Source organism: Desmodus rotundus, chromosome 3 (assembly GCF_022682495.2).
Source record: "Desmodus rotundus isolate HL8 chromosome 3, HLdesRot8A.1, whole genome shotgun sequence".
In the NCBI taxonomy this organism is placed as follows: Eukaryota; Metazoa; Chordata; class Mammalia; order Chiroptera; family Phyllostomidae; genus Desmodus; species Desmodus rotundus.
The window spans coordinates 80,894,777-80,908,704 of record NC_071389.1 but is presented as its reverse complement, the minus strand read 5'-3'; the positions used below and the strand labels follow the sequence as shown (position 1 = coordinate 80,908,704).

Below are 13,928 nucleotides of genomic sequence, written 5' to 3'. Positions count from 1 at the left end.
CCAGCATCACCTGAAAGCTTCCTGGGAAGGTAGGAATTTTTACCTTGACCAGTGTGGCTCAGTCGGTTGGGCGTCAACATGTAAAGTAAAAGGTTGCTCATTTGATTCCTGGTCAGGACACATGCCTGGCTTGTGGACCTGGAACCCCCAATTGATGTTTCTCTCCTCTTTCTCCCTCCCTTCCCCTCTCTAAAAAATAAAAAAGAAATGCAGGATTTTTTTTTTAATCCTGTTGCCTCCAGTATGGGCCCCAACCAGAGATTGAACCCACAACCTAGGTATGTGCCCTGGCCAAGAATTGAACCCACAACCTTTTGGTGTATAGGATGATGCTCCAACCAACTGAATCACCTGGCCAAGGCAAGAATTTTCTTTTAACAAACTCTCCAGGTGATTTCAGGTGATCTTTATATATGTTTAAATTCTAGAACACTGGATTAAACATAAATTCTAGTGACTACTCAAAGCTATAAGAGCTAACTTCTAATTATCTCTTTTTAAGTGCCAGGTACTAATCTAGGCTTTTAATTTCTAATAACAACCTTATGAGCTAAGTCCTATTATTATTTCCTCTCTTAACTCTTTTTATAGATGAGGAAACTGAAGCATAGACAGATGAACAAAATTCCCTAAAGTCTCATAGTTAATAAATGTCAACACCAGGATTTGAGACCCAGAGTCTGGTTCTTGAGGCAGACTTAAAAAATATATATATTATGTTTCTAAGAACAGTTCAGATAAAGAACTGTGGGAGATCAGAAAAGAGACAGTTATCTCCAGGAGGGAGACTTACAAATGACTTCAAAAAATACTGATGTCTGATTTCCACTCGCCCAGAGATTCTACTTGAATGGATCTGGGGGTTTGGCCTAGGCTTCAGGATGACAAAATTCTCCCAGGTGACTCTAATCAGGGCAGCTGAGGTTGAGAACCACTTGCCTAGAGGAACTTCCATTTGGAAAATCAGACATGGCCTTCTCAGTAGAGATGGGCTTGTGGAGACCTAGGGAGTTGAACTGCCCTGGTGGGATGAGATTGCTAGAGAGAGGAAGCAGAAGAGAGAAGAGAAGGAGATGTGGGAAGTGAATGCTGAGGAATGCCCTCATATAAGGAACAGAAGGGGGTAAGGGGCCAGCAAAACAGCAAAAAATGGTCAGATGGTAGAAAACCAGGGATGTACAGTAAACTCATGGTCCTTGAAGGAGAAGCTTCAAGCAAGAAGGGGGCATTTCAGGGAGGGGTGGGCAGCAATTTTAAATGTCATGAAGAGGTTGCCATCCTAATACTTGTCATCTACTTTTGAACATTTAGCCCCTAGGTCTGTAGAATTTGAAATGCAGTCTTCTGCACAGGGGTGTTAGAAGTCCCTCCTCACTGACCCCTACCCCAACCAGGTTTCAGCTCCAGCTATTCAGCCCACAGCAGGCAACTGCTTTAGTTAGCAAAGGCAGGCATGGGGCCTGGGCTCTGGGTGAGGAGGCCTGCTCTGTTCTATCAACACAGCAATTAATCACATACTGAGCACTGAGTGTCTGCCAGGTTTTCCCCCTTTGGGGAGAGGCTGCCTCCACCCAGCATGTGAAGTCCATGTGACCACTTTCCTTAGTAAAAGCCTCCTAGGGTCATCATGAGTCAAGCTCATCCTGACTTGCTCTTGCCTTTCCCAGTCACAGAATGTGGAAATTGGATTGAGGAAAAGAACACATTACTCAGAGCTTCCATGGCTCTCATTCACCAATAAAAATTTGCTCCACACCGCAAACTTGCCAATGACTCCTCCCCCTCCACCCTCAGCTCACACATTATTTCACAAGCATATGCCACAGAGTAAAGATACCAACTGTGCATGTGACAGGCAGCCTTGTCCCCATTGATCTTAATCCACATTCACATACCATCATCTATATCAACAAGGAATATTTACAGTGCCTCCACATAGCAGCCCAGCAACAGAGAGCTAGGGTGTAGCCAAGAGAAAAAAAGAGGCAGGACCTAGGGCGCAGAGAACCACACTGGAGCAAAGCTGGAGGGTAAGGAGAAGGAGGTGCCATGACCTTACTCAGTGAGGAGGCTTCTGGGGACCTTAAGGACGGGTTTGAACTAGCTCACCAAACAGCATAATGGCCTGCTCTTTCTCTAAGGAAAATACAATGGAATGTTTTATAAAACATGCACTGAAAGAACGGTGAAGGGAGAAAATAATAGTTATTCGGGGTGAATTGTGTCCCCTGCCTCAAAACTGATGTGTTGAATGACCCCTAGTACCTCAGAATGTGCCTGTATTTGGATATAGGGTCTTTGAAGAGGTAATTAGTTATGACTGTGTCTTTAAAAGAGATCAGGACATAGACACATAGAAGGAAGACCATGTGAAAACATAGGAAGAAGGTGACTGTCTGCAAACCAAGGGGAGAGAACTCAGGAGAAACCAACCCTGCCAGTACCTTGGACTTTTAGCCTATGGGAAACTAGAGAAATAGTAAATTTCTGTTGTTTAAGCCACCCAGTCCGTGGTGCTCTATTATGATAGCCCGAGGAGAATAACACAGCAGCATTAAAATAAGATAGCAACAACTGGCCTTCTTTTAACAACATTACTGCTGTTTACATTTTTCAACTATTTTGGCTGCCCAGGAAAGCAGAGCTAATGGTATCTTGACCAAGACTTACTTCAGAGCTGCTGCTCTCTGATGTATTTTTTCTACCAGTCCCTTCCTAATTCTGTTTGTCCTTTTGTGCCTTTTTCTGAAATGCTGCTGGCCTAAGTTTGTTAGATGTCTTCCATTTTTGTAGCTAGCTGACAAACCTACTACTTGGGAGAGCTGAACTTACATTTTTATAACTAGTGCAATTTAAGAAACCATAGCTAAAGGATATTCAGTTTTTATATTCATGTATCTTCACAAAATTCATGAAAATCTTGAAATCACAGAAACAATCTTTCTAAGTCATCGAGTTTATGTCTTTGCCTTTAAGCCAGAACCCTTTTAAACTATTGCAAGAAATGAGATTTTTTTTTTCTATTTAAAAAATAATTCCAGAGAGGGAGATTCCACAAGTTTTCTGAGTAAGACATTACAATTCTTTTTAGATGAGTCAGGTATTCCAATGCCCAGCTCAGCACTCCATGCCTGACTTGGACAGGCCGGGACTTTCTTTGGTCTTGCCTTGCAAATGATGCAATACTTGTACTTGCAGTGAGAGACTATTTCAGAATAAAACAACAAATGGGGACTAACTGTGATAAGTATTTTATATAACTGGTGGTTAGGGTGGTGGCATTTGGGGTAGGTAGAGGAAGACTTTGCCAAATATATTTATCTGTAGGATATGTATATACTATTTCAATCATCATTAATGCATTTAGCCTAAGTAAAAAACTGAGATAAAGGATGAGAAAAAGCACATAGGGGAAGAAATGATATAAAATTGCAAGCTGGAATGATGAGAAAAAAAAAGAAAAGAAAAGAAGAATGTTGAGGGACAGGTTGGAAAGAAGAATTATAAGCATGCTTGGCCACAGTTGGACAGCAGATGACCACGGGCTTCAGTGTAGTAGAATGGCCATAGGTAGGCCATCTAAAGTCCATAGAAAGTGGCTCTTACTAGTTAGAACCATGTTCTGGCCATTTATTCATGAAATCAACATCCACTGAGTGTCTATAGGGTGCTAGAAGTTGTATTAGATATAATGCAGGCCAGGGAAGGCTCTGTATTAATAGGCTTTTAGTAGGAAGAAGAAAAAGGCAGAGGAGGAGGAGGAATCTTTTCTGTAAGTGTATTATTTTACGTTATGTAGGTCAGGTTCCTTGGGAAACAGAATCTGAGACTCTAAGGTCTGCTTGCAGAGTGTTCATTGACAGTGCTCTTATATCATCTGTAAGAGTGAGGGAAGGAAGTAGGGAATGGGACTGAGCTAAAAGGCAGTGCAGCTGCATGGAATCAGCTGATCCCTGAAGGAGCCTTGGAGCTCAGTGGGTTCTTCAGTGTTCTCCTGGGGCCTGGACTTTGTACCCCAAGCCAACCAGTCACTGGACACAGCAACCCCAGGGAGGTCCCTCAGCCTTGGTCTAGGCAGCTCCCTTCTGCTGAGCTCATTTCTGGGACAGATTCTTGGCTGTGAGTCATCAGCAGACAACACTTCTCGCAAGAGCGAAGGGATGAGTACCTCAATGCCTGGGGAGATGGGGGACGGGGATCTGAGTGCCACCCCATAGTATCCACTACATATGAGGAAACTGAGGAACAGAGAAGTTAAGTGACTCACTCAAGATCCTACAGCAAATGAAAGGCAGAGCCAGCATTCACACCCGGGGAGTCTGACTCCAGAAGCTAAGCCTTCAATCTGTACACTGGGTGTAAAGAACCTACCCAAATGCTCTCATGGTTGCTCAATAAATTATAGCTATTTTATTTTGGATGTTGGTGGTGACTATTCCCTTCTATCAGCCCTCATCCCTTTAGCTTTCTGAGAGCTAAAAACAGTGACCTTAAGTATTTTTGTAAAATAGACAATTAAATGTATATCTGACTCTGTTCTGTTTAAGAGTTCTACAGATTAATACATTAGCCTGATGATGGGCATTAAAGGTTGGCCCCACGTATTGAACTGGGTTCTGTAACATAAATGAATTCTTGTCTTCTCACTCTTCATGGGCTACCTTAGACTTCAGACCAATGGAGCTTCCTCAAGGTTCTCTCTTCCCCAGGCCCTGCTTTGCCATTCCTGAGGACCTGTGTGATGAAGTCACTGTAGTCACCCTGAGAGCTTGAGGATAATGAAGTCAGAGCTGCCTGAGGTTTGGGCAAATTAATGAAGAGGGGAGGGAAAGTCAAGCCTCTGTTGGTAAGGTGAGGTGGGTAGGGGAGTGGGGAGGGGCTCACTCAGGGTCTCTCCCAGAGAACCCAGTTATGTATTATCACCCCTAACAATATTTCAGAAGGACAACTATTTATTAAAAGAGGAAAATTTAGAAAACTCTATGAACTCTGTGACCCCCCCGCCCCCAGCTTGCCTTCCCTGGGGTTTAGAGACAGTCACTGAGACAGGACATTGGTGGAAGACTGAGGCACAGGAATCCTGAGCTAACATGTGCACCCTGAGGATGTCCACACACTGCCTTGCTTCCATGCCCAGCTCTGGGGGCTTCCCCATTTAGCACCACTCAGTGCTGAGCCTGCCTGAGCCTGCAATCTCTACCTACAGGACTGTCCCAGTGCTGAGGGCATCCACCTGGGCAGCTATTGCAGGGAAAGCAGCGACTCCATGGGAAGCTGGAGTCTACACCCTGCAGAGGGAGGCAGTGAACAATGAAGAAGTTGGAGGGCCCTTGCCTGGAAACATGACCCACCAACCATGGTGCTCAGTGAGGAGACCCATGCTCTGCTAAATTACCCTCCCCTCTGTACCACCACTACCCAAAGATAAGATGACTAGAAGCTCACCACCCACTCCCATCTTCTCTTTCCCTCATCTACAGCTTCAGGGGCGTCCAACATTTAGGTATCCCTGGGTCACACTGGAAGAAAAAGAGTTGTCTTGGGCCACACATTAAATACATTGTGACACATAACCACAAAAAATCTCATACTGTTTTAAGTAAATTTACAATTTTGTGTTGGGCTGCACTCATAGCCACCCTGGGCTGCAGGCAGCCCACAGCAGTTGGACACCCCTGGACCATTCGGAGTGCTTCCCACATGCCATGTTATTTATCCCTCATGGTCACTCTGTAGTTAACTGATTTTTTTTTTAAGATTTTATTTATTTATTTGTAGAGAAAGGGGAAGGGAGGGAGAAAGAGAGGGAGAGAAACATTAATCCTGACAGGGAATCAAACCGGGGACCCTTTGGCTTGCAGGCCAGCGTTCAATTCGCTGAACCACACCAACCAGGGTGAACTATTTTTATTCCTGTTTGATAGATTTGGAAATGGAAGGCACAAAGAAATGCCTAGCTCTAGGTCACAGAGCCAGTAGGTGGTGAAGCTGAAGTACCATCCCAGAGAGCTCATGACCTGAAAACTCTGCTTGTAACCTCTAAGTGACACCACCTCTCCCTTAGGCACTAGGCATGAATTGGTCACCATGACCACTTATCAGTGGCACCCCCTCACACCTCATCCCACCCCACCCCACCCCCTGCTACTAGTCCTGTGCTTCTTCCCTTTGAATCCCCTGGGATAACTTTAAGAGGAAATGAGGCCCACTCAGAATGCTGACTTCCACTAAGGTGGACTTTGCTCTTAAAAGGTGGGATAACTGATATTCAGCCAACTAGCAAGTAAAGCTGTTTAAAGGGGAAGGGTGTTAATTTCCTGGAAAGCAGGGTCAGGTACAGACTTCAACAAGCTTACATAAAATAAAATGTAAAATGTTATAGGAAGTTACAAGACCTTTATAACTTTATAGGCACAAGTGTCAAATAATTAATCATTACTTAACACTAATTAGTCATTAGGAAACATAACCATTAATCAGCACGAGACCTTAAGAACTAGACATTTTAAGGCCCAACATTTTACCTTAAGTAACGTATTTGAAATCTATTCTTAAATTAATCCTCTGAAATACATTCAATCCATCTTCACTAACTGAGAAACTTTGCATTATCACATTCTCCAAATGACATCTAACAGAGCTCAGAAAGGAAATAGCCACAGGTAAGCCCTCTCTGCTCATTTCAAGGGCCAGAAGATGTCAGAAGGGACTAATCGCTCAGGAATGCAGAAAAAGCTAAGGTCAAGTTCAGCCAACATACCAAGTCACCCAGTGTTTATTATGAGGGTACTCTGCACCAGCAATTGTACAAATACAACTTAGGATCGTAGACTGTTAGGACTGGCAAGGACCTAAGGGACAAAATTCCTGTTTTTTGGAGCCGTTTACATTCTGATTGGAATATTAAGACTCACATGTGGGTGGAAATTAGAAAACAATACTACATATAAATAAGTAGACACTGAAAGATGCTGTAAAAACTTAGGGAAAGGAAAACCAAATTGGAGCCGGAGTTGGTCAGCAGAGATTTTAAAGAAAATATGGGATTTCAGGTGATCTATGCAAATAACAAAGGGTGGAGAAGCTGGTAAGCCTTTCATTCAAGGAAAGTGTGGACATGGGTTGAGTAGTTATAGCAAGAAGCCTGGGGACCAGTACTGGAGAATACACAGGCATTCCTGGGGAAGAGACTAGCCTTCCTTGGGAGAGGGCAACCTGAAGGCTGGGTAGTTTGGAATTGGTACCATAAGGTAGAAGGAAGCCACTGTAGTTTCTAGAGTAGCAGACCACACTTCTCAAGACGGCTTATGTTTAAAACCAAACCAAACCAAAAACAAAAACAGTGCTTTGGAAAGATTAATCTGGACCAGAGTGGTAGATGGATGGATTTGATAACGAGAGGACAATGAGATGATCTGGCCATCCAGGTTAAAATTAATTAGAGCCTGTAATGAGAGAAGCAGTAAGATTAAGGAAGATGGGGTGAACTAAGCAAAAGAAAACACGTAAGATTTAGTGGATAACTGGTTAGGGAAGCAAAAGGATATTTCACTAAGAAATAATAATGTCTGACAAAATAAGTGGGTTTTTTTTTCATTTTTAGAAATGTGGGAGCTCTGGGGCATGTAATCGAGGTAGAATTAAGAAGTCAGGGAGCTGGTTTGTGGGAGTAGGTGATAAATCTGTTCTTAACCATAATGAATGTAAGGTGGGACACTGGAATTTATACTTCTTTAAATTATTCATTCTAGCTACAGACACAGTTCTCTTTTCACTGATCATTTTAAACATAAAGCCAACAAATACACAAAGCTAAGATTTTTATTGTGTTATTCTAGCTCTGCAAAAGCTTTTTTGTTGTTGTTGTTTTCTTTTACTTCTATAAAATTCTATGATTGAAATAAATAGTCACCTTGATATTTTCAAGCACAATAAAGCTGTGTTCAGGCTTCAGATTTTTCAGGCCTAAATCAAAAGCTAGCAAATGACCAGAGAAGGAGAAGCAGAACCTCCAGGCTTGTTTGATTTGAAATTTCTGAATTTCAAACCCTTAGTATTTCAGAGTGTCACTTTTTCTGACCATGAACACAACCTCTGCTTAGGAGTCTGATTCCAAAGGATTGGAATATTTTTCCAGTTTCTGAAATCAGATGTTGATATTGGCACTTAAATTTTAGTTAAAAATATCAAATGTTATTAGCATCCCCAAAGGATGTGCCATTTTTAGCTTTTAACTCTAAAAATCTGTTTATGTGTTCCCAAAATATTTTTTTAAATTTGTTTTTCTCCCATTCATTCATACTTCATTCATTAGAATGTGGTCATCAGGGTTAGAAAGACAAGAAGGGATCAAGTCATATGATTCATTTGTAAATATAGTTGAAAATCTGCATTTGCCATTTGGTTGGGTGATTTTGTCCTTTAAGGTGGAGATGTGAGCCTATAAAAAACTGAAGCGGGATCTGAACATGGCAATGTATATTTGCTTTTCTCAGATAAATCTGTTAGTCTGTGTGTGCTGTAAAATGGCATTATTCCTCCAAAAGAAATTACATTTCTATACAACATACACCATTTTGCCTTCCTCACAGATTTCCCCAAGCCAGGTGCAAAATCTTGTCTGCATTTGTAGTCAAGCTCATGAAGAAAACATTAACTTAGCCCCCCTATTTGAGATCAACTGAGAAGAGCCCCCAAGATTCTTTTCAAAAAAAGCATTTAATGATTAATAAGCACAAAAGGTATCTATGAATAACTTCTAAATTGGGCTTCCCAGAGTAAACTTTTAAGTAAAAGAGAAACCCAAAATTCAAAAACCATGAAGAAGGAATAGAAATAACGGAATTTTGTATCTAATAAAACTTAAAGGTGATATATGTAGAAGATCTAATATTACAGACAAATCGATTACTTCTTGAGATGCTCATATGGACTTACCAGATTAAGGAAGGTCAAGTACTTCCACTGTCCACCATTTTGAAAGATTTTGGATTTCTGCTTATCCTTTTCTTTTTGTGAGATGTAATAATTGAGGAAAACATACCAGTTCAAAACAAGGAAGTGGTATATGCATGTAGAAGTCCTCGTCATAGCTTGCTGTGACCAGAGCGCAACTGTGAATGTCTTTAGTAGCTTTCCCCTGGCGTCTTGTTGGGTAGGAGCTGAGGTCCTACAGCAGGCTGCAGAGCTGTAAAACACACAGACCTCTGGGAGTGAGAGTTCCAAGACTGAATTTTGCTTCCCTTATAGGCCCCCTTCCTGAGAACTTCGGTGACAGGATTATTGGTTGTTTTCAGGAATCCTATTTAGATAACAGATAATCTGCAGATTTGCATAAAGGCAGAGATCCAAGCAATAGCTGCACTTTGCCCTATTAAGCTGGGATGGGTGTATGGTTAACTAACCTTCTTATGAAGTGCCACTAAACTGATGAAATACTGTTATAACTGCATTCTCTTTTCTTTCCTTTTCATTTGAGCAGAACAAGGAAGTCCCAATATCTCTTGAGAGAATGAGGGGCAGGTTGGTAAACCAGGAAGGAGAGATTGTGGGCATGTTTAGGACAAGGAGGGAAGTAAGTATAAAGGGAAGGATGTTGTAATCTTACTCCTGAGGTCTCTGATGCCCCATAAAATCTGAAACAACCTCTGGACCTCCAGGAAGAAGTTCCAAGGTTTTGTTTTGTTTTAGTTTTGTATCTATATCCTAAAAGAACCCAGGGCTGCCCCAGACACTTTATTCACCTAAGTGTTTCTATCCCTGGGAGAGAAGGAGCATAGCAACTGGCTTGTGACAAAGAAGAAGTATGTGGTCCTGACTCCAACATACCTGAGTTTAGACATTGCTGGGAGAGAGTGAGAGTCTCTGCATGGCCTGGGAGAGGACAAGAATGTGCTCAGGCTGGGCAGAGCTTGCAGACCTGAGCCTTGCCTCAAGCTGGGCAAAGGGACCTGAGGGAGAGCTAAAGGTGTGATACCTTGTGACATCACCACTTTGTTTCCCTGGGCAACTAGGATGGTTCTGAGCAAATTCCTAAGGGAAATGCTCTCGATGCAGTTATATAAGTTTGTAGCTGATGCTGTTCAGTGATTTAACCAGGCTGCACAAGTACTGGGAGAAAGAATTACAGGCTGTACCTGCAGGAAAAAACAAAACAAAACAAACCCACCATGTGAGTCAGTCATCCCATTGCAAACCTTAGGACCTGCAGATGGGTGTACAGCAAACCTGAGCTGGTAATAAAGGGTCTGCACTATAAACATTCCCAAAGGAGCGAGGATTCTGGGAAATGGGTGACATAAAACTCTGTACACAATTCCATGGCCTAGGCTAAAATTGTAAATAACAATAGCAGGTAATACTTTACTGTACTTAATATATGACAGGTATTGTTCCAAGGGCTTGACACATATAACTCATTTACACTCTAAACACCACTATGAACTAAGTACTATTATCTTTGTTTTTGTTTTTTTTAATTAAGTACTTTTATGATCCTCACTTTCAGATGAGGAAATTGGAGCCCTGACTGCTAAAAGGAAGCATTCAAAACCTTAGGAGGCAGAGCTGCAGTCTGTCCTCTAACCAGTGTGCCTGACCACAAAGAAACAATCTGCATTCCCTGCTGAGCCCCTTATATCCTTTCTCTCTCATCAGAAAATTCTCTACAAGACTATAATATATATGTTTATATATATATGTATATATATATATATCATATATATGTTTTAAAACTTGGTGCACATTTAAATTGTTGTGCTATGTCTCTCAGGGCATTTTCATGGTAAATATCACTGTAGATGTAGGGGTTTTATTCCTTTATAAAAACATCTGAAGCATAAATCTGTAGATGGGTAAGAATTTGAGGCACAAGGAGAAAAGAGAGGAAGACAAACACACAAATCTCTAAAACGTGTATGTTCAGACTTCTGGCCAAGATGGAGGCATAGGTGGATACACTTTGCCTCCCTGCACAACCAAAGAACAACAACAAATTTAAATACAAAAAACAACCAGAACTGCCAGAAAATCAAATTGTATGGAAGTCCAATAATCAAGGAGTTAAAGAAGAAACATTCATCCAGTCCAGTAGGAGGGGTGGAGATGGGCAACCAGGCCAGAGAGGACTCATGACAAGGCATCAGCTGGAGGACTGGGCAGTCCCACATTTGCGTGCAGATAAACCAGGAGGAACAACTGAGGAGCGACACAGACCATGCAACCCAGGGTTCCAGCAAGGGGAAATAAAGCCTCAAAACCTCTGACTGAAAAAATAACTGTGGGGATTGACATGGCAGGAGAAACTCCCAGCCTCACAGGAGAATTCGCTGGGGAGATGCACGGGGTCCTAGAATGTACACAAATCCACCCACCCATGAATCAGCACCAGAGGGCCCAATTTGCTTGTGGGTAGTGGAGGAAGTGACTGAAAGTATTGGAGAACAGAACAAGTAGCCCTGTTCCCTCTCAGACCCCTCCCCCACATAGAGCACCACAATGCAGCAACCTGGGTTGCCCCACCCTGGTGAATACCTAAGGCTCCATCCCTTACTACATAACAGGTGTGCTGAGACAAAAAAAATATGGCCCAAATGAAAGAACAGATCAAAGTTCCAGGAAAAAAAAAACAGCTAAGCAATGAAGAGATAGACAACTGATCAGATGCAGAGTTCAAACCACTGGTAATTGAGATGCTCACAGAAATGCTTGAGTATTGTTGCAAAATAGAGGAAGGAATAAAGGCTATGAAAAATGAAATAAAGGAAAATGTACAGGGAACCAACAGTGATGGGAAGGAAACTGGGACTCAAATCAACAGTTTGGACCACAAGGAAGAAATAAACATTCAACCAGAACAGGATGAAGAAACAAGAATCCAAAACAATGAGGAAAGGCTTAGGAACCTCTGGGACAACTTTAAATATTATATGAAATGTTAAAGAGATTTACCTAAGAAAAAGAAGATCAAAACTATGAATAGTAAAATGACAATAAACTCACAACTATCAAGTACCAAACCTTAAAAAACAAAAATAAAAACAAACTAAGCAAACAACTAGAACAGGAACAGAATTAGAGAAATGGAGATCACATGGAGGGTTATCAGTGGGAAGGGGGAAGGGAAGAATGGGGGAAAATGTTCAGGGAATAAGCAGCATAAATGGTAGGTACAAAATAGACAGGGGCGGTTAAGAAAAGTATAGGAAATGTAGAAGCCAAAGTACTTATATGTACTACCCATAGACATGAACTAAAGGTGGGTAATGCGGGTAGGAGAGGGAGTACAGGGCAGAGGGGAATGAAGGGGGGAATGAAACAAACGTAACAGCATACTCAATAAAATATATTAAAAATCAATAAAAATAAATAAAGAAAAGAAAACATGTATGTTCAAACCTGGAGACTGACCTTTTAACATAGGTTTTTCCCCCTGCATTAGCCTCAATGCTCACAGTTGAGGCCTTTCATAAATATTGACAAAATTATTTAAATTTATTTGTAAGAGGTTTGACACTGAACATTGAAATTCAATTGTTAGCATTTCAATAAATTACAACATGTACAAGTATACAAGTATATACAGTCACGCACTGCCTATCAATGGGGGATACATTCTGAGAAATGTCATCAGCAATTTCATTGTTGTGCGAAGGCCTGAGAGAGCACTCACGCCGACTCTAGGTGGTATAGCCCACTACACCCCTAGGCTGTACGGGGTAGCCATTGCTCTGTAAGGGAGAAAAAATAATTTTCCCTTTACCCTTCTGGTTCTTGGCTGAGACATCTTTGAAATAAAGGACAGGTTAACAAAAGACAAACAAAAGTTTAACATGTATAACATACAACATTTATATCCTGTAAATATGGGAGAAACCCAGGAAAGCTGAGTAACTTGCCAAAATGACTAAAGCCATCACCTTAAATAACATCTTCAGGTGAAGACGAAAGATGTTGGGGGTAGGGGGAGGTTACCAGAAAAAAACTCAGAGAGCAAGGTAAGGTTTTTATGCAGATTTAACTCATAGTAGTCTTCTGCATTGATAAGGGTTTCTAGAGATAAGATAGCTCCCCTCTTATCTTACAAAGGGTAACTTCTATTTGATTTTCAGAGCTTCTCCCAAGTCTGCTGTCTTTCAAAATTATCCAGCCTAAAATAATCCTTATGCCAGATAGACATATTTTGGGGTGATGAATTCTGTTCCCTTGCAGCTCCTAGGCTTCAAGCCTGTATCCTGCATGTTACCACACTGAATGAACACTGTAGGCAATTTGTGCAATGCCTTGTACCGTGACTTCACTATGGCTGTGGCATCACTAGGTGATACGAATTTTTCAGCTCCCTTTTGATCCTGTGGGACCACCATTGTACATGCAGTCTGTCATTGACTCGGTGAATGAAAATAAACTATGTAGCAAATCTGACAAGCTCAGTGGCCGAAAGTAACTTCACTGGGCAGGTCACAGTAGGTAGTCACAACCCAGGCCTATAACTTCCTTGGTAAAAGGTTTACTGTTGCCTTAATTAAGTAAGCCCTGCCCATTGTTCTTGTGCATCTAGGTTAACACATCTTTGAAATGCCAGAGTAACCCTGGGAGGCATAACCACCCTGGTGGGAGCACATGATCTTGTTGCCTGTATATCATCTCTATTTACTGTGTTAGAAGTTACCTATCCTATATCCTGCAATGTAAAACAAGTACGAGGGGAGACCCCCCAAAACAGCATTTATTTGTAAAAAATTGTGGGCTTTTTCTTATATGTTCAAACTCCAGTCACCTTCAAAGTACTCTCCATTTGATGCAATATACCTATTGAGACCTTTTCTTCCACTGCTCAAAACAGTTTTTGAATGCATGGATTTTGATGCCTTTTAGTGTTTCTGCTGGGTTTTTTGTTTGTTTGTTTCACCTCTTTCATATCAGCAAAA

The 13,928-nt window shown here is 41.5% G+C and overlaps 1 protein-coding gene across 2 annotated transcripts in view; it reads right to left on the bottom strand.

Moving 5' to 3' along the window:
- ADTRP (androgen dependent TFPI regulating protein) overlaps positions 1-13,928 on the bottom strand; it is an 87,114-nt gene that overhangs the window by 54,683 nt on the left and 18,503 nt on the right. Inside the window, exon 2 of one of the 2 annotated variants that reach the window (XM_045199596.3) lies at positions 9,044-9,187. In XM_045199596.3, the coding sequence (XP_045055531.1) occupies positions 9,044-9,073 (30 nt within the window). In that variant the 5' untranslated portion in view covers positions 9,074-9,187. Of the gene's footprint in view, positions 1-8,937; positions 9,188-13,928 lie in introns of both variants that reach the window. The other variant, XM_024565318.4, reaches the window with a different exon arrangement.